The sequence below is a fragment of the Plectropomus leopardus genome, chromosome 7, assembly GCF_008729295.1.
Source record: "Plectropomus leopardus isolate mb chromosome 7, YSFRI_Pleo_2.0, whole genome shotgun sequence".
NCBI lineage: Eukaryota > Metazoa > Chordata > Actinopteri > Perciformes > Serranidae > Plectropomus > Plectropomus leopardus.
In genome coordinates, this window is record NC_056469.1 from 23627116 (window position 1) to 23651484 (window position 24369).

Sequence of the window (24369 nt, forward strand, 5' to 3'; positions counted from 1 at the left end):
TTTACGTTCCATCACTGGTCGGCACTGGGACACACAGTAACCGAAATTACTGGAATCAACCTGGTTTTTTCTATTTTTTCCCCGATTACAGTTTTTTTGGGGGGAGTTTTTCCCTTGGGCAATGTGATAGGACAGAGGGATGCCCTCTGAGGCAAACTGTGTTTTGTGATAATGGGCTTTATGAATAAAATTGAAATTGAATTGAATTCAGCCAAGTATTGTTGTATTTATTTTTTTATATATTATATATATATATATATATATATATACTTATAAAATATATTATATTACTTATAATTGTAATAATTATAAATGCAGTTTTTTTCTTGCCTCACTAATTAAGAAAGTCACTATGTCCCAGCCAAGAAACAGTTCCCCCCATTACCGCCTACAAAAATACAAACTGGCGTTTTTACACTTCGGTTTTTATATGGATTACACAAATGAAATATGTCGTGTTAATCAGTGATCTTTAGAAGTGATGGTAGGTGGATTTTGTTAGCAGAATCAAACTAGCTGTTTCCAGTCTTTGTGCTAAGTTAACCGGCAGTTGGCTGTAGTCTTGGATTTAATAGATACATATAACAATCTTCTCAACTCGAGGCAAAAAAGATAATAACCCTAGTTTCCAAAATGTCCTTCTTTTCCCTTCAAGCACCCAAACTTACTAGGATATTGTGGTTAACTTTCTGCACAGATCTGTTCTGGATGGAGATTCAGTGACCGCCTCAGCAGCTGGTGCAGCAGCCTCAGCATCATTTTCTTAAGTTTTACAAAAGGGGAAATAAGAGGGTTGGAGAAATGTAGCAGTCCAGGTGTTGGAGCAGTTTTGATGCCTGAAGGAGACGACTCAGTGAAGACCTTCAGAGATCGGAGTCCTCTGAGAGGGGAATCTGTCGGAGAGAAGGGTTCAGACTTGTTGATGGTGCTCTGCCTGTGTCTTGTCCTTGGATATTTGTGAGCGTAATGTTCCTGAGTGCTCCAGATATGCGCCCCAATTTCTTTGACAAACAAATCTCTCATAGTGGCAGGGTCATCCAAGAGAGAGTCATTGTTCAGAGGAGCAACACGGCAGCATCCTTTGAGTTGGATCTCTGTAGTTTTGCAGACTCCTCAGACAGAGCGCCTGGGTCTCCCTGTGGGCATCACATCGCTGGTCTTGCTTTAAGGCTGGGTGTGGTGAGAAACTGGACTTTCAAAAATCTCAGTTTTCCCCAAGGCAGGCCTGGGGCAGTTTAGCTGGCCATCAAACAGGCGTACTCTGAACAGCGTAGAAACGGCCCTATCAGGTTTTCCCCTGAGGGTTGGTCCCGCTTATTGTTCTCCATGATGGCAAGTCAATAATAAAACTTCATTTGTACACTCTGCAGCATTTTTAAAGGGTGGGTGCGGTCAGAGTGCTCTTAACTGGCCAAATAATGGTGTCTTTAAGTCAGCAAGTGACAAAGTCGTAACAGTGCACTAAATATTTAAAACAAGAGAGACATCAAATCTGAGAGCAGACCTGGACGAACATAAACTGGCCCTGAAACATGAATACAAGATACATTTACCTAAACTACAAACATTGCTTAATAAAAGCAAACAGAAATATACCAGTTTATTTTTTTGTGTCTTTTGATGTTAATATCATTATTTTGAGGATCTTTCACTGGTCTAAAATGCGTTTATAAGCTCATTAGAAAAAGTCACCAGTCACAGCGCTGGTACTGAGTGCTTGCTTAGGCTTCTGAGTGAAATGAGGTGACTCTTCAAAGTGCCCTTTAGCCGACATTTACATTATTTATTCATGTGCTTGAGGACCGTGTTGGTCTACATCAGAGGACTTAATTATGTCCAAAGATGTCCAGCAATAAGTCAAAGACCCCACTCAACACATTGGTAGAAAAAGCAAAATCATTTCTAAATGTTACATTGAAACAAACTATATATAGTCCTTCAGTCTTATTTCTGCGAGTCCCCATTAATAGAAATATTGATTAGCAGCATGCACAAAAATATACAAGATGACATGTGGAAAGAATAAAATGATCCCTAATAATTTTTGCCCTCCATAATTTGATTTTGAGGAGTTGCCATAAGTTTTGTTTTTCAGAGCTGCATAAAAATTAAGTCTAATGTCAAACAGGAAAACATGGCTTGAATTTTCTTTCGATGCCGAAAGAAAAGGACAGAATCTCAAATCTACAAGAGGACCAGACTTTGGCAGTAAGGATGTTGTCGGTGTAATCTGGATCAAGGCTATGAAGGTATTTTAAAAACAAAAGCCTGAGAGGAAGCCACAAAATAACTTTTACTTAAGGTGTCACTCATTTTAGTTTTGTTAAGATCGTTTGCAACATCAGCTGTTTCTGTGGATAAAAATGGCGGCTAAATGCCTAAAATATAAGCATGGTTTGTTAAATGTTCACTGTTTTTTTTTTACTTGAGATTGGTGGCTTTTTGAAATATTATTTGACATAACATCTGTAGGAAATTATCTTGCAGAGATTAGATCTAATTTTACATAAACATGTAGATAATCATTATTGAGAAAATTTTGCATATTGTTTGCAACAATTATGTTTAAATGTTTGTTGTTTTGCATTCGATATTGCTCAAAAGAAAATGCTGATTTTCTGGGGGAAAAGCCATCCTACACATCCTACACCCCATCACGTAAACCAGCAGTTTCATCTCATTACGCGCACTTTAATCATTTGGCCTTCCAGCAAGTGAATGGTACACAGAGGGGAGAAAATATAGCACAAGGGTGGGCAGTTTGATAAGATGTTCGAAGCACACACCATTCTTCGGTTTCATCGAGCTGACAGCTTAGAGTAAGGAGAAATAATTAAGGATCTGATCCACGGTGACCTGCATTCGATGGACCTCTTCAGACCGTTTGGGGGCAGGGAGAGGGCACACTCCCACTAATACAGGTACGGAGGGTGAAGGACCGGGAAAAAAAAATGACAAATCACAAAACTGAGGAAAAATAACAGAAACAAGCACTATGACAAAATGTGAGGCGGCGATTCAAGATAAGTCAGAGGGATTTTAGAGGATGATGAGCAGTGCTCGGTTTGAAGAGTTTCAATTTTATTTGTAAAAGGCTTTTTTCAAAACTTCCTACAGGCAAGACAGCACTTAAAAGCACACTGCTCTGTTATATATATATATTATATATATATATATATATATATATATATATATATATATATATATATATATATATATATATATATATAAATGATCTGTTATGATTTCTTTAACAAGTAGTTTAGGTTTGCAACAACTTTTCTATAAAATGTTTCCTATTTTATATGGACAACTTTAGTGCTAAAGTGACATTTGATTATTTCTATTTTCTGCAGGGGTGCGGGTAACGTAAATGTAACCCACGTGCTTCCAGAATGTTCTTCGCTGGCACGACACCGGTAAACAAGATTGAATCTGTAGCAATTCTGGTTAATAATAAAACAAAGGTCAATGAAATTGAAAGCAAACTGTTTTAAGGCCATCACACCTTTATTATTCACCCGAAATAATATACAATATATAAAGAATTCCACAAAAAAGAATTGGCATACCAAAAGAAATTTTTCTTTAGCAAAATTTTCCCCTGAATTAGTTTTTTTTTCCTCATATTAACAATATAATTATATTTAAACAAAGTCAGTATCAAAAACACAATAAAGTAAAGATGGAAATATGTCCATTGTCCCTCCCTCTGCCTGGCCCCGCAGCGTCCTGCACTTCAGACAGTAGCAAGTCTGCCTGCTTAAGTCGTGCCTGTATGAAGGGACTTAGAGGAGGGGCCTTATTGATCGTCTTCTATGAGTGAAGTCCAGGCATTAGTTCCAGCAGGGTGAGTAGACAGCTGTCCGTGAGCCACTCTACTGGGCCTACATAGCAGGGCTGAGTGGAGCTGGGATGTGCACTTTTGATTTTGATCTCCCCAACATCACTTCTATTGACCGACGCACTGTCCTGTGCTTTACTTGCTGAGAGAAGCACTAGCTGAGGCCTAGCTGGAAGCCCGGACACAAGCTGCCATTGCATTATCCTGGGTTGCTGTTGACAAGCTTGGGATGATGAATCTTCCATGGTCTGCTGAGGCCTAGCCCTAATCACTGCTGTCATCTACTGGCAACTGCCGTATCCACTGACCACCGCAATCACAAGTCGGGTTATCGTGGCACACAGGGCTGAGGATCCCAGTGTTTGTTATCTAGGTGTATTATGCGTAGGCTAGGCTCTCCAAAGTTGGACTCAGGGGTCAATCTTTCCTGAGAAAAGCCAACTTTTTCCAATTGTGTTCAATTCTCTTGCACATTTTTAAAGATCAGAAACTTTTCTTGGAGTGTTTCTTTGTCTTTTAAATTAGTTTTGATAAAGAAAAGTGCCAGTTAACATAAACGTTTTTCTTCAAGTATAACATGTCAATGATATCCAAGTGACCGTTTCAACGGTAAAGCATGATTTGTTGTGTATAATGGTCAGTTTGTATAGTGATCATTTCCAGAGCCATCTTGGAATCTTTATGCCCACATTGAGCATAAATGAGGACAAAACCATCAACAAACGATTACAACGATCAATTTGAATCTGTGTACATGTATGTCTACACCGCCTCAACCTTGACCTCACATGAGCATGAATGCATCAATGTGTCAACACTTTATAGTTATTTGATGTATGCTCTATCACTTGGTATGCAGCAGTTGTCGTAACATAATTGATTTAACCCTGATAATGTTATGAGGTGCTTACCGGGTCTTTTGGCACAGGCTTGCTTGATCCTGTTCTCACTGAGACTAAGGAGAAAACTTGATACATCCTTTTTCATCCTGGTGTCCTACGAAGTAGCACCTGTGCATAAATCCCAAGGGAGAGCACATTGATCCATTATTAAAGTTATCTTTCACAAATTATGGTCAAGTTTCAAGGAAAAAGTGACAATTCTGAAAATGTATGGCCTGTAATGTACCTAATCAACCAATGGTAAGTGCTGCCATCTAGTGGTTATTACATGAAATGCGGCTACAAAAAGAAGGCCTTTGGAAAATTCACATCACCATTACCTTTGATAGCACTCCCTAATAAACCATCTAAGTTAGTATAATACACCCCAAAGAGTCTTATCAGCCTATACAGCCCAGTGACTCTCTGCGCGCCCACCATTACTGGATGACAGCCTTCTCCTAGCTTTCAGCAGCATTCGGCCCTGCTCGTAGTCATCCTGGTCCACACTGATCAGCAGGCGGACGCCCTCCGTGCCTGCTGCCATCCTCAGGGAATCAGTGATGAAGACTCCCTTCAAGGCCTCCAGCAGAGCTCCGCTCAGGTAGTCACCCCAGAAGGCCTCCAGGTTGTCCAGCTCTGTGAACTTGATGTCGCACACAATGGAACCAAGGTCTCTGGAACGAAGCAGCAAGTCGGCCTGGCTGAACAACTCAAACTGCCGCTCCAGGGGCTGCCGTTTGTCCGAGGAGACACCCTCACGCAGTGCCGAATCGTGCTCCAGGTATTCGGCACGGACACGGAGTCGGATATCTGATAATGGAAGACGGAGGAGGAAACAGTGGTGGAAAATAAGGGTTGAGGGGTGAAAGAATGAAAGGGAAAGTAGAGGGAAGTAAGTGAATAATGAGGGAAAGATGTAGTGAGAAAAGGGGGTGGAGCGAGAAAAAAAGACGACAGTAGTGGAGGATGAGGAAGGGTTATGGAAAAAGTAAAAAAAAGTGAACAGTCAAATAGGAGAGGCCCATATACAGTAAGGATACAGACAGAAAGGGAGGAAGGTCATGAAATCAAAACAAAGGGAAAGAGAAACAGGGACAAGACAAAACTGTTAAAAGGCAGCTCACTTTGCTAATCTAAGTTAGTGCATTACATTAAGCAGGGATTTAAAAAGGGGGTTCAAGAAGAAGAGTTCCCAAAAGGAGATTGTGACCCAATAAGATGACTTCTAACTGAACTGAAAATTGTACGCTGAAATGCTTCAGGATACTTCTCTTGACAAAAGAGCAAATATTATGGTGCAGCAGGGCAAAGAAAACAGTTAATTATGTGAGGCACTAGAGCTAGACCGACCTGAATGTGTGGATTTTTCTTGTGCTCAATAATGCCGCAACCCATTCAGCTTGTTTTTGGTGAAAATAGCATTTTGGAGCATCGAGAGAATTACTCTGCCACTGAACCATCCGGCATGGTCTACATAAATCTAGAGTTAATGAATACATTGAAATTCTTGTGGTAGCTATAATGAAAGCAACTTAGCAGCGGTAAGCCCCAGAGTGTCGTTCTGTTCCAGACTGGTGTTTGAAAAACAGCAGATTCATTCTCATCAACATGTTTAACAGCGAGAACAGATAGCTGCTCCACTTCCACAGTAACAGGATTGGTGGTCATGCAACAGCACAGCGAGAAAGATCAGAGGATACATACTGTACTGAGTAAGAGCACCGCTGAGATCGTCCCCCATGTCATTATTCCAGAGCTTCGAGTGGAAACCAGCTGCTGATGACTTTCGCTGCAACAAAAATCCATGCCTCCCGCTCAAACCCCTTTAGTTGAGGTCAACAGTTTCTACTACCAATGACATCCATTTCACCGGAAACATTCTCATTAATTTCTTATTGCAAAGGTGCGTAAGCAACATTTTTTCAGGGAGTTTTAAAGCCATAATAACATCTGTAGGTCTTCAAAACCCAGCCCAGTCAAAACCTCTTTGCTGCTCTCCATCAGATGTTTAAAAATGTGAAATCTTAATAGGGAAACAAAAGTCTTAAGACAGTGCTCAAAATAAATGCTCAAAGCTCATACTTTTGTCTGATGGGAAGACAGTGACCAGAGTCTCAATTAAGGTACAGAGTCATTAAATGAGCACACCAAGGACCAGACTTTACCACTTATCGAGGTCTAGAGTAGCTATGATTCCTCTGATAAATGTTTCAACTCAAGAGTCACGTTTCACCACCCTCCATTCATATTTTGTTTGGGGCTACGGCGAATGGCACAAGACTCCAGAGGGATAAAGTTGGGAAAATGTCAACATTAGAAATGCAAATGTTGAATTAAGGCATTGATTTTGCATGTCTTAACATTTGAAGGAGAGCGATAACCAAACACTGGCATTTGCATCCATGCTTCATAAGGCTGTAATTAGATTACTATAAAGACAGAGGACTGGATCAGAGGGGACGCTTAATCGATAACATTTAGGCAGTGTTTAAAATATGCAGGGTTGGGGATAAGACTTGCAGATGGAGGGTAATCATTCACTTTACACTTTAGTTTGCTCATACAATAGAGGCCAAATGTTTTCCTTCATAGAAGCATTATGGTAAAAGAATATAAAACTGAAATTTAACAAGGATAATGATTAAACCCTGTCTCTATTACGTCTTATAAAAGTCATTACTGGCAACCTTTCTTCAGCTCAATCCATTGACAGTTCATACAGATACAAGTTTGATACATTAATGTGTCATACCACAGATGAGGACTGTCCTCATACAACATTCAGCAACAATACCAAGTATTCATGCCCCTTTTTCACTTTTTATTGTTTTACAACATTGATAAACTGCTAACAGTCAGTAGGTCTGCTGCATACCAAAAAAAGTTTCACAAAAAAAAAAAAATTACGGTTTCTAAGGTGACGTAGTGTATGAGCTGACTTTGTCACCGGAAGGTTGGAAGGGACGGTGGATGATGGAGACCGAAGCAACAAACATCAAAACCCATTGCTTCTTTTTTAGCAAGTAATTTCTGAGTTTACAGCAGCTTTTATACCACCAAACATGGGTGTTTTTTAGTGTCTCGTCACAAGTGCCACGAAAAGCAGCTGTTTTTTACTAAGACGTCGTCGTGTTTTCATCTGGGACAGTGCCATATAGAGCAGTTCGTCTACAAGAGACATTACTATGTTTCCTCCTGAGATAGTGCCAAGAAAGGTTTTTTTTTTGTTGTTGTTTCTTGTTTTTGAGACATTGCTGCATTTCCTGCTGGGAAAGTTCAACAAAAAGCAGGTTGGATTTTACCAAGACATCACAGCATTTTCTGCCAAATGGTGCCTTAAAAAGCATTTTTGTTATGTTTTTTTTTTTTATCACGATGTTGATGCGTTTCATAGAGAAGACTAAGTGAACAGAACGTGCCGAGAAGTCAGTGTTGAGAGAAAAAAAAAAAAAGAAAAACAGCTGCGTGATTTCTCTGAATCAGAAGTCAAACTTCCTTTTATGTTCTTACTGAGAAAAAATGCTTAAAATTTTTTTTTAATCTGCTTGGCATTAGCCAATCACTGCTCACAAACAGAAATACACGGCCCGAACTACGCAGTGTGGTGGCATCGCGCTATGGGGATGTTTCTCTGCAGCTGGCCTTGTATTGCTCAGTTAAACTGAATGAAGCATAATATAGACAAATCCTGGAGGGAAAAAAAATGTGCTACAGTTTGTAAGAGAGCTATGATAAAGATGTTCTTTTCAGCAGAAACACTTTTGATTTTGATGCTGATGATATGATTTTGTGCAAATGTTTCATTTTCTGTTAATCGGTGTCAAATTGACGCACTGTAATTCAATGTTGCAAAACAAGGTAGTGAGTGAAAACATTTTGTATCCTAGCAAGTATATTGTCAAATCAGCAGTGACATGTTTAAGAATTTTAGCATTCTGGTTTATCACAAAACGTCAAATAGGACATCTATCCTAAAAGGGGGGCAGAATACTACATGTCATCTAACTTTTTGTACTCTTAGACAAAATTCAGCATGGACTCAGTGAAATATTAAGTTAAAGTACTGTTAAGAGTTCACCTTTTGCATCATTACACTGTGTGAAGGCTGTGGCTATGATAAACAACCGCCCTTCATGCAATTACTGTATTTATGGATGACCACCATCTTGTCCTTCCCATTTCATACTGAGCAGGATGGAGGTAGAGATAGTGGCACTGAGGAGAAGGCCATTTAAAACCACAGGAACACAATGATAGTCATTTTGTTAGGGTTACAGAGCACTTCACGCTTCATCAGACACAGAGACATCCACTTAGACAGGACATTAGGAAGCACAGCTTTCATTTTCTCACTTTAAACACCGAGCCCGTTTGGCTTCCTCCATCTCAAGCCCCCCCCCCACACACCACCCCTCCCCCCCCCACAAACAGTTTAAGTACCCATTTACGAGGAGTCACTGGGCACGAAGAGCTTCAACTCTTTATCGATCCGTTTTTCTGCTGAATGACTGACCAAGAGAGCGGAGAGTTAGAGGAGCATTGAAAGACGGGCAGACAGAACTCTCTCGTTTCCCCCTTTAGACAAAAATCACTCTCTGTACCATTTTGCGTAGTTTGAGCATTTAGAGTTCGTTCTCTCCCTCTGATTGTGTGTAAGGATACTGTTTTCCTGACACACAGGTTGGTCTTTTTAGAACTGTGAACACAGAGAAAGGAGAGAAAGAGACAAGCACAAGTGGGTTGAACATCTGTCGACTGGGTCGTTTTTTCAACATCAAGCAGGCACAGCACTCACTTCTCTTAGTTGTAATGAGGTCTGAGTCAGGGCAATAGTTGGTACTGACAAGTTAATCAGCTCAGCTTTACTGTACCTCTACGATATCACATGGTAGTGTCTAAGTGGGATGGTTGGGACGACTCTGACCAATTCCCTTACCCTCACCTTCACCAACCCATTATTTAAGCTCCAAACATAACATTAATCAGAAATGTCCATTAAACCAGGTAAGAGACTTCACAAGCACCCCATTTAGATCACACAAAACTGCTACTGAGCTGAGGGTACAAACACCTTATGGGCATTTGTAACAGCAGTCGTCATTGTCAGAATGTAATTGAGACACTTCACTGAAAATGATCTGAGAGATGAATCATGACAAGAAAAAGTATTTCAGGTCTATTTAAAAGCTAGGGGCCAGCATTGGACTGAACCGCCCTATCTATCTCTGCTCCCTCTTGACAAACGCACACCCAGGGCTCACACAGGGCACAGAGATAAGATACAGCAGGAGCTTCCTTCAGCAGAGCACTGTTGGGTTATTTTCCTCAGAACTGCTTGAGTAAAAAGGTTACACGGTCATTTTTAAAACAGCTGTCTGTTGGCAGCCATTTTAGATTCTCTGAAATGGAATACAGGACGTGTCCTTTATGAAAGGACAAGCATTTGTGCCAAATAAGCATTTGTCTTTTAACTTGAGACTCCAGAGCTGGCGTACATCAAGTTTCGGTTGGCCAGTATGAATTGCACGGATTGAAACTTAAGGCAGATGCTTACAACCACTTGTAATGAAGATAGTGTGAGAGGAAAGGATGGCACGAAAAAGGTTTCCCACAAGCGGCACAAACTGGCACCTTCACAAACATGTCCAATGTATTTTTGTTTTATCTTTGCAGGTTATAAACTGGGCTTAATTTTTCCCGATTTAAGCTCCTGGTGTAGTCATTCATCGTTCTTCACTAAGAACCAAACTTTAACCATCAAACTATTTCAAACCTTAACTGATAAACTAAACTGAACTGATTGTTGACTCTTAATATGGCTTGCAGAATATACATATCTAATCTATTTATTTGTGGTATAGTAGCCATTACACACCAAACAGATTTTTGTCTGGGAAAAAAAAAATGCTTAAAAACAGATTTTGTTGGTCATAAATGCTTGCAAACCCCAGTGGAACAGTGCAGAAGACAAAATATTCTAACAAACCCGAATCTCAGAGGATTTCCACCTAAGGATATATATATTTGATCAGTTAAATACTTTGTTTCAATCTTTGTCCTACCTCAAGCTTGCTGCCAAAATGGAGAAACGTCTTATTAACCCGCAAGCGAATATTCTGCACCGTATTTTCGGGTTTTCGGGTGCCACGACCAGTCCTAAATAATTTTCTAACTCTTGTATTACTATTGCAAATCTAAGCACAGCTTAAGCTTGTGCTTAATTTCATCATCATGTTTGTATTTCGTGACACGTCCTGTAACACAGCTTGTTAACTCCACCCTCTAATGTGGTCAGACCTCAGGTCACACTGAGAATACAGCCATTTGCGCTTGCATTTACAAATATGTAAGATTTCACTTGGAAAACATTACAATGACACAATTAGCACTTAGCTGCTCAGATTAAGTCTCAACCTGGCTGGTAAAGATCGGCTGTCTTTATTGTCAGCAATGTCAAGCAGACGATTTTCTGTATCGGACACATTAAAGATTTTTTCTTTTTCAATACTGTATACAACACAATATATTGTTTATCATTTTTCTGCACAACAGTAAAAATATTTTAATTTAGGGTCTCAGATGCTAGGTAGATGTAGGTAGTTGGCCATGTTTGTGAAAATGCATCAAGTTCACCAGGGTTATTATCCACAGAGAATATCAGGGAATCCGAAAATACACTTTCTCGACATATATCCCCATTATTGTGGTTTTAGTGAGATCAAATGAACTTTGAGTTGTCCAGAGAATTGTATTGAAATATCAAGTTGCAAAAACTGTTTGGAAATCTTTGAGGCTTACTGCTGAGGACTCTGTCAGTTCCGTAAAACACTGACACCAACAACTCTTGTCAGAAATAGACAAGGAATCATCCACAGTGCACAACACTAAAGAACAGAACAGGATGATTTTTTTTAAGGAGCAAATTACTTTTCCTGGGGGGGTTAGGGTGGGGGGCAGCTACATTATGATACACAAGCATCGAATACAGAGCAAAGTGGTGGCACCAGCCCCTGTTGTAACAAGGGGGAGAGCCTCTTTTACCTTAGGCATCGGCCCAGACTCGTAAGCGAGCACATGACAGAGTCGATCGCGCACACTGCAGTACGTATGGACATAGTGGAGTGACAGACTTTTTTGTTTTGTTCCTCAGTCTCCCCCTCTGTATCCATGATCCACTGTGTCTTAGGTTACTCGATCTGAGTCACAATCCTGAGTCAACCTGGTGGAATCAAATGTGGAGTCAAGACAGCGACATGTTCATAGTTACAGGCACATCACGCATCTTGAATAGCTAAGAAGGGCTGTCTTCATTATTCGATTTTTTTTTTTTTTTTTTTTTTAATTTGAACCAGAATCATCAGTAGAAGTATTTCTGAGCAACAGGCAATGATTGGACATTTCAAAGAAATATTTGAGAGGGTCATAAATTAATGAGCAAACTTCACACAAAAGGCATATGATGTTAGTCTTATCTCAATCTCATTGTGCTGAGAGAAACTAGCTTTGGCTGACTGAAAGGCAGGCAACAGTTGAAACGTTGAACAGCACACTGACAATAGATAACAAAGTGCAGCTTTTCAGTGGAGTTAGGTTGTTTCGGACAACTGCTCGGAGAATTTCTCAGGATGGTATGTGAGGTTTAACAGCTGACTCTTGTGACAACTTTGTATCAAGCGTGACAGTAAAGCAGAACAAGGGTTGCATCTAGTGATGACTGGATTACTTTTTTCAGCATAGAGTAGAAAAACAGAAGATGACCTACCAGTCTGCACTCTCATCAATAGCAGCAGCTGAATATAATTTGATGGGTTAAGAGAAAGGGTGAAATGAGGGGAAATGAATGTAAAGATGGAGAAATACACAGGGTGACAAAATCTCCCTGATGTTGCATGTTTAATTAAGATAGTTAAGGAGATACTGTAAGTCCAAACTGAATCATCCGAGCGTGACAATGACAACATGTGCAACTGCTTTGGTAAAAAAAAGAAGATGCCAGTCAACTGAAGGGGAAGTGAAAGCATTTTTTGTGTCCAACAGTTGAATTGTGCATCGATTTTTTTTGTTTCTTTAAAAGATGGTGAGTCAACATCTGCTCTACAGTTAGCGAGGAAGGTGTTGACTTTCTGGTGCCATGAGACATTTAATCATGTTTTAAGACCAAAACACAACTGTAGCTTCACTAACAAGTAAGTTTAGTACAAGTACTTGCACAAAAACATCATACTTAGTCGGCTCCAATTCAGTGCGCCGGTGCACTACAACACATATTGGTGAGGGCTGGGAGAGCTACTTAAAAGCAGTGTACTCTTACCATGTAATTATCCACTGACAAAACAAACAGCGGTGGATCCAGCAGTGATACCCCTTAAAATGGTGTGCAGACTCCGCCTTCCCAGTGCACCACAGGTGTATGCCTGCTTGCTAATGCTGCTGAACCACTGTATTCACCGGTAAAGACTATCATATGAACCAGAGATCAATTTTATCCAACAGGTGACATCACCAAATCCATCAATAAGTTCTCCAATAATTAGTTTTATGTTTTAATGCTGTCATAATGGGTTTCAGAATGTGACACTGGAATTAAAAAAGACTGCTTTCCTGTAAAACAAACACACCTGACAAAGGCATCCTTCGGTTTGTTTCTGTGCAGTTGAGAAGCCTCTGTATACTTGTCTAATCATGTTGAATTGGCTAGCAGATTGCCAGCTGGTATTAACGATCAAATGGATTATAGTAATTGGTCCATTTTTTCTGAGGTGTGTTCGGACTGTGACTTTCTCCCTGCTCTTTTAGACTAATCTTTCTCTACAAACGACAGTGAATAAACACAACTGAGCCATTGCTTTAGAACACAGTTTTTCACAAGGAGTTAAAAAAAACTCCTTGCAAGCAAGAATTCTGTGCTTTAAGAATTTTGGGGATCACAGTTTGAAAAAAGTGAAAGAAAAAATGTACACCCAGTATGCAAACTCCTTAACTCCAGCTGAGGTTCAGCAAAACAACATCAGAATTAGTGAGACAAAACAGGAAATGAGATGTTAGTAGGTTGAAAAAGAAATTGGTGCTGTTAGTGAAAAGACAGGAAAATGAAGATGGCGGGATGAAGAAGGGAAGGCAAGAGATGTAAAGCTAAAAGAGAGACAGGTTAAGATCGCAGGGGCTGCACTTACCGCAGGATACTTTGTGTGGTCGTGGGGGTGGAGGCAGCGGCGGGACCTGTCTGATTATTTTCTTGGGCCTGCGGGTCCAGCCATTTCCTCTCTTCTTCCTCTTCCTCCTAGCAGCTGGCCCAGGCATCGGAGGGTAAACACCTGACAGCACATGCATAAAATAAGTTTGTGGAGTTGGACAATAAGACATGAACATGGATGGGGTTGCTTTGTGTGGATTTGTTGTTGTTCTATTCATGTCCCTGTCTGCCTTATTGCTGTTACTTTGCTACATGTTTATCCGTTTGTGCTGATATCTGATCAAAATGTACTTTATTGGTTCACGAAAGGTTCCACACAAGTGCAAGGTATGTAACCGTATGTGTAAAACCACTTTTATTTTAAGGATGTACGTGTACTAGGGTTCCAAGCACTCTATTTTTTTTTTTTTTGACAAGGATGAAATTGTTTTCTCCACATTCATCCACTGCGAAAAAAATGTGCAAACTCGGAAATGTAGCAAACATGCTATCAGGGCCTATGATCAATTTAATATTATATAATAATATTAATATTATTCACTGCCAAATTACAGCTCAAAACTCCGATGTAAGTATTTTGCAGGCTTGTGAAACATCTTGGGGCCGATTTCTGGTGTTTACCAACTGATTGGCAATAATCAGACGACAGCTATTCTTTACTTTGGTTTAAAACAATTATTTAATACATTGTATAAAATAATTTAGCATTATGTTCTTCTTTCAATTATATTCATGTACTTTTTTAAGCACCAAGGAAAACAAATTCTGGTTTTCAAGGTATTCTAAAAATTTAAATTTTAAGTGTTGAATTTTAGCACTTCAAGCACCTCAGGCATCTTGTATGAACCCTGATGTTCATTCCTAGCACAACAGAATAAAGGAAAAAAATGTCAGAAATGATTTCAATGTTACCAAAGAACAGACCGGTTGTTGTGCCGTGCAAAAATGTTACACACTGTAAGGAATGATAAACACTGACAGCGGACAGTCCACCTCGTTGACTGATTGAAAGGTTTGTGGAAACACAGGCTATACTTACCGGTTCTCAAGTGCTGTGTGAAAGATGGAAGAGGCATTTCTGTCTGTCTGTAGCTGTGCTGCATCCCAGAGGCGAACATCAACTCTCTGTTCTCGCTTCCAAACCTCTGTCCAATTCTCTCTGGAGATACTGAAAATCCAAAACATTGATTACCAATCATTAGGCCTATTAACACAGGAATGCAGTTATGGCTGGTACGATCTAGCTGTCTATCGCTAAAAGAGGCAACACCCAGAGCACTTGTCATAATCTCAAGATCTGGTAATGAGCCCCCCTGTAATTAACCCTCACCTGTCCTCCTTTTCTTGTGGGACACTAAAGGCAGTAGGTCATGACGAGTGAGGACTCTCAGTAGTTGCAGTAGTGGCTCCAGGTTGCCATCACTGAGATATCCTCGCTTCTCCAGCTCCAACAACAGTTCAAGGCCACTCTTGGGCTTACATGAGGCCACTAAGGGATGCTGGGAGCCCCGAGGCTTTAATCGCATCCAGGCCTTTAGCAGCTGAGGACTTGGGGACACACCCAAGTCATCCTGATCACCCCCATGGGGCTCAACTGTCCAACCTGTTGGCTCAAGAGGGTGTGGTGCAGGACAGGTTTCATCCAGAAGGAATGACAACACCTCAATGTCAGTCTCTGTCAGCTGACAGCCAACTATTTCGAAGACCTCATGGAGAGATAACATCCCATAGTAGTTCAGGCACTCTGTTTCATCCCAGTATAGTGAGTCCCTGTGCGGGCACCCTGGGTGATGCACTGCGGCCATGGGTCTGCCTATAGCCTTTCTCCACCTTCTCACCTATGTTAAACTGTTCAGGACAAAAAACACAAACGTATTAGCATTACATTAGACATTTGTGAAATACGCTGCTTGTTGTTGCTGTGTTATTGTATTGTATGGATCTGTTTTTTGTTGCTTGCATGGGTTGTCTTCTGTCTTAAAAAAGCCTGTTTGCTAATGTTGTCTTTACGGTGTCCTGCTGTCTTTATTCTGTAAATTTGATCATTTTATAGGTTTTAAAACATCTTGCCAAAGGACTGCAGCTGAAAATAAGCCAGCTGGCTAATGCTGGCACAGAAATGTTGATAAATATCTGCTTTTCTTTTGAATAAAATAAATAGAATGACATGTAAAACTCTAAGTTGGGAAATATCTGCATATGATATGTAACCACTCACTTAGCATTTTAAGGCGTACAAACACCAAAAGTTTTGCTGAACATTACAGTGATGTAATTATAAAAACTCCTTTTTATGCCATTGTATGACAAAAAATTACATTTGATTAAGTTAGTCATTTAAGACATACAGGCCACCACAGATAACATATACAAAGCATTAAAACACCCAGAAAGTCTGTACAAAATGGTCTCGTCAGACTGAAGTCAGTGGTTAGTGTGAAACATAGATCATACAACCATAACAAAGGGGAACTCAAACAATCAATATTGATTCATAATGTAAATCTCATATTGTCTGCCCCAGAGACTTCAAGACATGCTTAGTGGAAGGGAAGGTCTCACTAAATATGTGCAGCCTCAACCTGATAAAGGTTTTTAATCACAGATATTTGCGTTTTCAATACGGTATTTATATTTCCAGTATTTTCTGACTGTATTGTAGTAAAGAGACTACGGAGAAATAAAAATATACGATCAGTCTATCTTTGTTAAAATAAAGTTTGAGGTGGCTTAAGACATTTGCACAGTGCTTGAGGTTTCTAGAGATGCTTGAAAAAAGCATGTCTCGACAAATGGCAGCTTAACCCTGTAACCAACACCCCTCGTAAACTAGCAGCTTGCCAAACACAACCACTTGCTCTTAAACTAATGTTATGGTAACATTTCAGTGTCACGCACGTTATCTAGTCTTCGCTGTTTTAAAGCCCGGTTGAGCAAACTCAGCAGTCCTACCTGCTTACGGTGTCAGCTCGACGCCGTCTTGAAACATGCAATGCAAACTGTTGTCAGCTGTGAAAGTGCTTTGCTGTCGTCGTTTCGAAGAATATCTTACTAAATCAACTGGATGCCAAAGGGACGAGGCGTTGCTCAAACAGTCAGCAGCAAACGTTGCAAATTACCCCCTTGGCACGTTACGTAATCACGTTGCTCTGAGGGAAAAAAAAAACATGACAAGCGTAAACAAAGCACAACTCACATAGCTGTTAGGCTAAATGACCACTGACCACTAATAAAAAAACATGTTAGCCAAACCTGTGCAATGTGACATAACAGATATGCCTTTCAATAAGTAAATACATTTGCCAAGCAATTTGCTATAAAAGATATTAACGGTATTAACGGTACTTCCTAGCTAGGAACGTTATTAGCTAAGGTTAGCCAGAAGCGGGTCTTAACAGACACGAGCTATCGTTAATATCAACGACAACGTTGATTTAAACCGGTATAAAAGTGCTCAGTACATTTTAAGAAGATAATTAAACATTAAATGTACCTGTAAACTCTCGTTCTTCGTCAAGAGCGTTGGAAGGTCTGCCAACTCCCACAGTTCCGTGCAACACTGGCAGCAGCACAACAACACAAGGAAAGCGACCAATCACAGCCCTCCGCCTGCTCGATGACGTCAGGTTCACGTTTTAATATCACTGATCTGGAGTCAGATTTTCTTTGCGAGCTCCCTCTCGAGTAGGGGTTAATGGAAAAAGACAGCCGACCCCAGGTCTGCCTTTTAATTGCACTCACAGAGGTTACTGCTAATAAAAAAAATGTTTTTTTAAAAATAAATAAAACGTTGTCATGCCATAACATATCCCCTCCTACACCAACACATATGACAATATTAAATTAAAAGACATGAGCTGCTCGATGGAGTTAAATAGTTTTGTGCTTTAAAAATTATACACATATCCAGTAAATTATATTATTTATAGATATATTCCTGATATGAATGACAAACACACCTTTTGTACATGTGTACATATGACGATCTTCTGGAGTGATTTTCAGTTGGATCTCCGACGACATTTTGGCAAGAACATTTCATTTTGATTAATTATATTCAAAAATACAAATATCTCCAAGAAAGAAGAATATATAATAAAATTTCAGGAAAAAATTGCATTAATAAGTTTATTTATTTTTTGGAAATTGCCCTCATATACCCTAAAAACAAAATCAAATCCAGATGTATATTTTAAAACAATATACATTTTTAAAAATATGTAATAAAAACTAACCCAAACCATTAATTTATGTAAATTTTACAGCTTTACAAGTAATAAGGTAGGTTGTGTCTATTTTTTTAATTAATCAACTTTATTTTATGTGACTTTTTTTGTCGGTCTGTTTTTATACAAATTACATTTTGGTCATTACTTGCCACTTACCAAACAAACTAAATGTATTGACTACTGAATGCACTGCTTTCAAAAACAAAACAAACTAAAAAAAAGTATGGTCTCGTGTGTTAGTCACCGTAAAGGGACATGGGGGACAAAAAAAAAAAAAAAAAAAAAAAAACGGTGAAAAAAGAAAAGATGGTGTGAGGAAAAAAATCCCCCGAAACTTTATAGTTCTCGCACCCCCCCCCCCCCCCCCCCCCCCCCATCTATATTTTATATTTTTTGTGAAAATTTATATTTTTCTCACCATCATTTTTTTCTATCATCAATTTTGTCCCTCCATCATTTTATCTAATTATTGCACATATATATTTGTCCTCTCTCGGGATGCTCCCCGGTGTGGTCACTAGGTGGTGGTGTTTTTCACATGAAGAGCAGGAAGTTAAATTACATCCACATCACATCCGTGATCCAGGACAGCAACAAAAGACCTGAAGCAGTTCACTGAAGTTGTGCTGTAAGTATACTTTATTTAACGATCGGAGTTTACATCTCAACAGCATCTTTTATTTCCTATTCGTTTAAAACACCTGCCCAAAGACGAGTACAGTATCGCGATGTAAAGTTTATCTATCTGCCTGGACCTGTAGGTTAGCAGAGAAGCTAACGTTAGCTTTGTAAACAACCAGCAAAGTTGATTTTGCTGCTCAGTGTTTATATTTTAATTATAGATTTGGTCGTTATATAGTAACGCTATTCATGTTACTCAGTAAATGAATACTTGAATATATATATATGTTGGCAACAGTTTCCAGAGTATTATGTGTTTAGTGATGTGGCAGTGACCAAGCCCTTTGACGAAAATTTTCCATTACCTAAAAGCTACTGCACTGTAGTTAAGTATTATTAACACCTGCTTATTAATCCTGCGTATATATGTACTTTTCTTGAATATTCTCTCACTTTTTACATGATCTTTCAAATTGCTGCTCCGCCTAAGTCAATGGATTACTCACAGATTTCTACTAATTAAAATTATGTAAAAAAAAAATCCACCCTTCACACCTTTGATAGACCAGCAAATGTTTGGTATTTTGAATTTAATACCTTGATTACATGTTTTTTTAAAAATCTGTATTGAGAAAACAAGTGTGTCAGCACTAGCATGTAGTTCAGTGACCAAATGCTTTACAAGAATTTAAGGTTGTCTACAGCTCCTTAAGATGTCTTAAATTTAATTTTAGAAGCAAAAGTATGCACAGACATCCAATCCAAACTTGGAGCAGGTGCTGAACCAAACATAAGTGAAAAGTAAAAAGGCAAAAAAAAATAAATGGCTCACTCTGCAGGGCTCCAGTTATCACTTAATTAATGCACCAAAGTGAATTCAAGCTCAAGCGCTCTTCAGATTTGTGATAACTGGAGTCCTGCAGTATTGGAGCCATATTTGCCTTTACATTCAATTGTATCACATTTAAAAGGTCATTAAATAGTCTTAAATTTGGTCTTATATTAAGTCTAATTTAATTTTTGCATGCTTAATTTTCGAGTCAAGCTCCTCTAACAGTGCACATTTCTAAAGTAACAAATCTTTGAAGCTACCACTGAACCCAATTCTTTACTTTTTACTTGCACTTACCTGTTGGCAAGAATTTGTTTAATCTAAGTCACTTCTATAACCACATTCCTGCAATTCTGGAATATAAAGATGATTGATCTAAAAATCAATCTTCTGTTTTGTAAAAAAAAAAAAAAAAAAAAAAAAAAAATTGTCAGATTATAAATCTGATGGTTAAAGTACGGGCTGGAGTGTGCTGGAGACATGGAGGAGACACGACTCCAAGCAGAGTTTAAATGCAGAGCATTTCAATTCTTTTATTATTTCTTGGTTTGCTTTTTCGTTTATGTGTGGTTTTAGCTCTGCAAAGAGAAACAAAGTGTTAATATAACATCAAAAAATCTCACAGAAATAGTGTCAAATAAAGTAAAACACATAAAAATTCAACTTACAGGACACACACAGCCTGGCTGGGGTGGAAAAGACAAAACATTTGGAGGAAAGTGGCATTCAAAGCCTCTGATTAGACTAAAGAGGTTTCACCTGAGAGGGGCGTGTCCTTCCCAGGCAGGAGCGCTTGATCTGTTTTCCTCCTCTCAGGTGAAGCCTTGTGATCCCTGGATGGGGACTCTTCAAAAGGTCTTTAAAATCATTGAATTTCATGGTGAATACCTGCAGACTCTTCTCTATATCTGACTACTTTGTTGGTGCCTGATTAAAGCATTTGCCAACTTGTAGATGCGGATCGATGGAAACAGAATTGTATTCAAACAGTATTCACTTTTTTATGTTTGTTTTATTACTGTTACCTTGCAGCAGACAGTGTGTAGATGCCATCTGGAGCTCCAACGGGGGAGAACTGCCTTGTAGACATGGACAGCAAGGCTGGAGATCTGTTCAGTGCTGAGGATGCTCATCCAACTGGCACAGGCGGAGCTGGAATCTTGGCAAAGTAAGAGCCTTTATTTTTATTCATCTCACGATTGTAATGATAATATTACCATCATAAGAGTTCGTGATTTCCACATTTCTTCCCTTCAACCCTGCTGAATTATACTGAAGCATCTGCTACTGTTGTTAATCAGTCTCTTCTCTCCTGACTGATATGTAAATGGATACTTACAGTCTGTAACTCTTTAGGCTTGTTTATGAATTTCTTAATACTTCTCAGTGTATTCAATTCTTAATGTGTTTTATCTTATTTCATAGGCTCTGGCTCCCCAAAGGCTTCTCAGCCAGCATGGCTAAAGAGTGGATCGACAGGCGCAGAGTGTCAATTCGACCCTGGGCCAGCTTCGTGGACCAACGCAAGTTTTCAAAACCCCGCAACTTTGGAGAGTTGTGTCAGAGGGTGGTGAAAAACGTGGAAACTTATAACAGCAACTATACCTTCATCTTCCTGGGTCTCATCCTCTACTGCATGTAAGGCAAACAAAGAGAGAACGATTTGTGTTCTTCTGTCAGTGGGAATGTTCACTCTTTTTCCTGCCGAGCTCTTACTGACACAGTCTGCACCAACACACACAGTCAGCGAGGATTTGGGGTATATTTGAAGAAAGAAAGAGAACAATCTTTGTGAAATTTGATTAATAAGTAACATAGACAATAATTGAAGCTTTAAACTCTGACTAAAACTAAATCTAAAGATGCTGCCATGGTAACACCAAATTGATCTTTCCGTTGATGTGTTTCTCCTGCTCAGTATCAGCTCTCCCATGCTACTGATTGCCTTGGCTGTGTTCGCTGGTGCCTTCTACATAATTCACCTCAAGTCCCTGGAGTCCAAACTGGTTGTCCTCGGTGAGTAAAGCCGTCAGGTATACAGTGTGATGTTGTTACTGGAATTTCTAACTTTGATACAATACCTTGAAAAGTATCAATTTTCAATTGCATTTTAATACCACTGGGAAAATTTGACATTTAGGACTTAACATTTAAAGTTTTTAGTAGTAACTGTGGAGAAATACAGCTGATTGTTGAGTCTCAGTCCTAGGTCATAAAATACTGACGCTTTCGGTTTTTTACTCTGAAATGTTAACAAGCACAGAATACAGTAAACATGCACTTACTTAAATCAATATTTTTTAAATATAATACAAACACACATGTTTTAAAATCGGTTATTCTCTTTTCAATCGTCTACCAGGCCGGGAGCTGACTGTCCCTCACCAGATGAGTCTGGCTGGAGCTGTTTCTCTACCTGTGTTCTGGTTGGCCGGCGCTGGAGCTGCAGTCTTTTGGGTTCTGGGTAAGCCAAACCTCTTAAGTTGTTCTTGCCATCCGCTGTTATTCTGTGCCTGCAGAATTATTTGTTGTAATGCCCATCAGAGCTCTGGACTCTTGTGTGTGTTTAACAAAAAAAAAAAAAATTCCCTATTTACTCACATTCAGCCTCAGTGTAAATTGTCAGCTGAATAACCTTGATGTAATTGTAAATTAAACCTTCCTCCTCACTGCTTTTCCCTTCTCATTCCCTTTTCCATTTGTCACGTCTCCTCTCAGGAGCAACGCTGTTTGTGATTGGCTCTCACGCTGCGTTCCGTGAGCTGGAAGGGTCCGACATGGAAGAGCTCCTCATGGAGCCCGTGTGAAGAGCACGCTGAACCCTCTGCAGGTGCCGGTCGACGATCAGTCACGACTCTGACCCTGTAATCACTTTAGCCCAGAGGGGATGAGGAAGAACTGCTCCCAGATCTGTTCCTTAGCTTTGTGTGCGTCCAATATTCCCTCTGTTAATGCACCTTGTCTTGCCTCTGAAGTAGTTGTTGTTACAGACTGTATTGCCTCTTAATCAAAGTCATTCATACAAATAACTTTCCATATGCACAAATGATTTGTTAATTAGTATTTAAGCATTTAAGCACACTGTTATACAGACGTTATGCCTTTCTCTGCATGTTATACCTCCGATGCCTCTGGTTTGTGTCAAATAGCCTCGCGCTCCCTGTGAAGTCTCCTATATATATCTTCAAAAAATAACTCCTATGTCTGAAACATCTGACAAATTTGCTGCTTTCTCATGTAAAGATAATGCAAATGCAATGTTTGCAATTTTAAACTGCTAAAATTGATACATTTTCCAAAGGAAAAGTGCCATTTAAAGCTTTAAAGATATCTCTCTCATAATGATCATGCACAAAGAAAACTGACATTTTCATTCAAGAGCGCACAAAACCAAACTGGGTATTTCAGTTAACTTAACTTAGATAGGCATCTTCAAAGGTCAGTACATAGTTATTGTGTTTTGTATTGGGAATAATATGGAAATTCAGTGACTGTATGCATATCTATCAGCTGTACTCACAAAATTCAGATCTGAAGGTCATTCTGTAAACCTGAAATATTTCTTTTTTGAAAACATTTTTCATTTGTTTACATCTTGGTGTCAGTCGGGTGTTTTTGTATTTAAATTACATTTGGAAGTGCAATAAACCCCCTGATATATATACAACTTAATGTCCCTTTTTTGTTATTTCCCCTTTTACCCTCAACCTGCAGAAATTAGTAAAAATGACCAAAAAATCACTGTTTTTTTTAAATGCAGAGAATCATTAGAAAATTAACCAAAAAACTGGGAAAACTGTCCTGAAAACTATATAAATACTAAAGCAGACAAAAGCAAAGACAAAGAAAGAGAAAAAAGGAAACAAAAGGGGGGGGGGGGGGGGGGGTGAATAAAATAAACACTTATTTATTCAACACAGCACTTCTCTAGGTAATTTTCTTGTTTGATTTTGTTTTTTACTTTTTTGGATGCTTATTTTCATTACATTTTCTTGTTATTTTTCATCTCTTTGGGCCATGTCTTGTTAGATTGCTTGTTGCCTTCTTCCCACTTTTGAAAGTAATTATACCAATTTGCTTAGGTTGAAAGGAGTTTATTCAGGATTTTGGCTTTATTTAGTTAAAACCACACTTTGCTCCTGTTTGTTGGAGTTGGAGTGAACTCTGTGGCCCTCTGCACTTAGTCTGTACATTTTCTCATTATTCTGCACGGGTCTGAATACACGGTGGAATAGGACAGTTCCAACCCTTGTGGCTTCGCTTCTTCTATCTCTATCTCTAGTCCGCCAAACACTGCAGCGTTCGCCAACCGCCTCCCCCCCGTGGTCCCCCTCTTGTCCCCCTTTTTCATGTGACCCCTGTGACCTTTGCTCCATGACAGCACAGCAAGAGGACCCCATGCTCAGGTTGCCATGGCAATGACCTTGGAGGGCCCCAGTCAGGCACACACACACTCATCCACAGACACACTCGCTTACACACTGCGGCAAAGGCGAGCGATCGATATTCTATTATACGGAGGGTGGCGAGGCGAGGGGGGGTGAGGGGGGTGGAGAGGAGAGTCGCACTGCAGTGAGCTCACTGCAGAGACACAGGGGAAATTAGACAGAGGGTGAGAGTGTGAGCGTGTTTGTCAGTGAGAGTGACAGAAAGTGGGTGCGCATGTGTGTTGGGGTGTGGGCTATGTATGAGGAAGGAGACGTTGCGTTTGTCATTGGACAGCGGGAGAAAGTTTTTGTGTGTCTCACTCAGAGGGACTAAATGCT

General features: G+C 39.6%; 2 protein-coding genes across 3 annotated transcripts; one reads left to right on the forward strand and one right to left on the reverse strand.

Annotated features, from left to right (window-relative positions):
- Positions 1 to 3491: 3491 nt before the first annotated feature.
- On the reverse strand, positions 3492 to 17486 carry dedd1 (death effector domain-containing 1). 2 transcript variants are annotated; one of them, XM_042489392.1, is made up of 6 exons: positions 17415 to 17486; positions 16974 to 17070; positions 15252 to 15769; positions 14961 to 15089; positions 13902 to 14042; positions 3492 to 5538 (listed from the first exon to the last, which is right to left on the reverse strand). In XM_042489392.1, the coding sequence occupies exons 3-6, from the start codon at positions 15724 to 15726 to the stop codon at positions 5132 to 5134; spliced, it is 1152 nt and encodes a 383-aa protein (XP_042345326.1). In that variant the 5' UTR covers positions 15727 to 15769; positions 16974 to 17070; positions 17415 to 17486; the 3' UTR covers positions 3492 to 5131. The 2 variants fall into 2 exon arrangements, with proteins under 2 accessions (XP_042345326.1, XP_042345325.1); XM_042489391.1 differs by having other exon boundaries at positions 16874 to 17070.
- A 1210-nt stretch (positions 17487 to 18696) lies between these two features.
- On the forward strand, positions 18697 to 23250 carry rabac1 (Rab acceptor 1 (prenylated)). Its single transcript, XM_042489420.1, has 6 exons — positions 18697 to 18778; positions 20636 to 20771; positions 21029 to 21241; positions 21522 to 21619; positions 21966 to 22067; positions 22322 to 23250. Exons 2-6 carry the CDS (start codon positions 20650 to 20652, stop codon positions 22408 to 22410), a joined length of 624 nt encoding a protein of 207 aa, XP_042345354.1. The 5' UTR covers positions 18697 to 18778; positions 20636 to 20649; the 3' UTR covers positions 22411 to 23250.
- The last annotated feature ends 1119 nt before the right edge of the window (positions 23251 to 24369 follow it).

Bases quoted from the DNA above. Each gene is read 5' to 3' on its own strand.
- rabac1 (XM_042489420.1), top strand. From the start codon at position 20,650: ATGCCATCTGGAGCTCCAACGGGGGAGAACTGCCTTGTAGACATGGAC. The intron at 21,242-21,521 runs GTAAGGCAAACA...TCTCCTGCTCAG, and splicing joins GGTCTCATCCTCTACTGCAT to TATCAGCTCTCCCATGCTAC. The intron at 22,068-22,321 runs GTAAGCCAAACC...GTCTCCTCTCAG, and splicing joins TGCAGTCTTTTGGGTTCTGG to GAGCAACGCTGTTTGTGATT.
- dedd1 (XM_042489392.1), bottom strand. From the start codon at position 15,726: ATGGCCGCAGTGCATCACCCAGGGTGCCCGCACAGGGACTCACTATAC. The intron at 14,043-14,960 runs GTAAGTATAGCC...ATGTGCTGTCAG, and splicing joins CACACAGCACTTGAGAACCG to GTGTTTACCCTCCGATGCCT. The intron at 5,539-13,901 runs GTAAGTGCAGCC...TTCCATTATCAG, and splicing joins ACCACACAAAGTATCCTGCG to ATATCCGACTCCGTGTCCGT.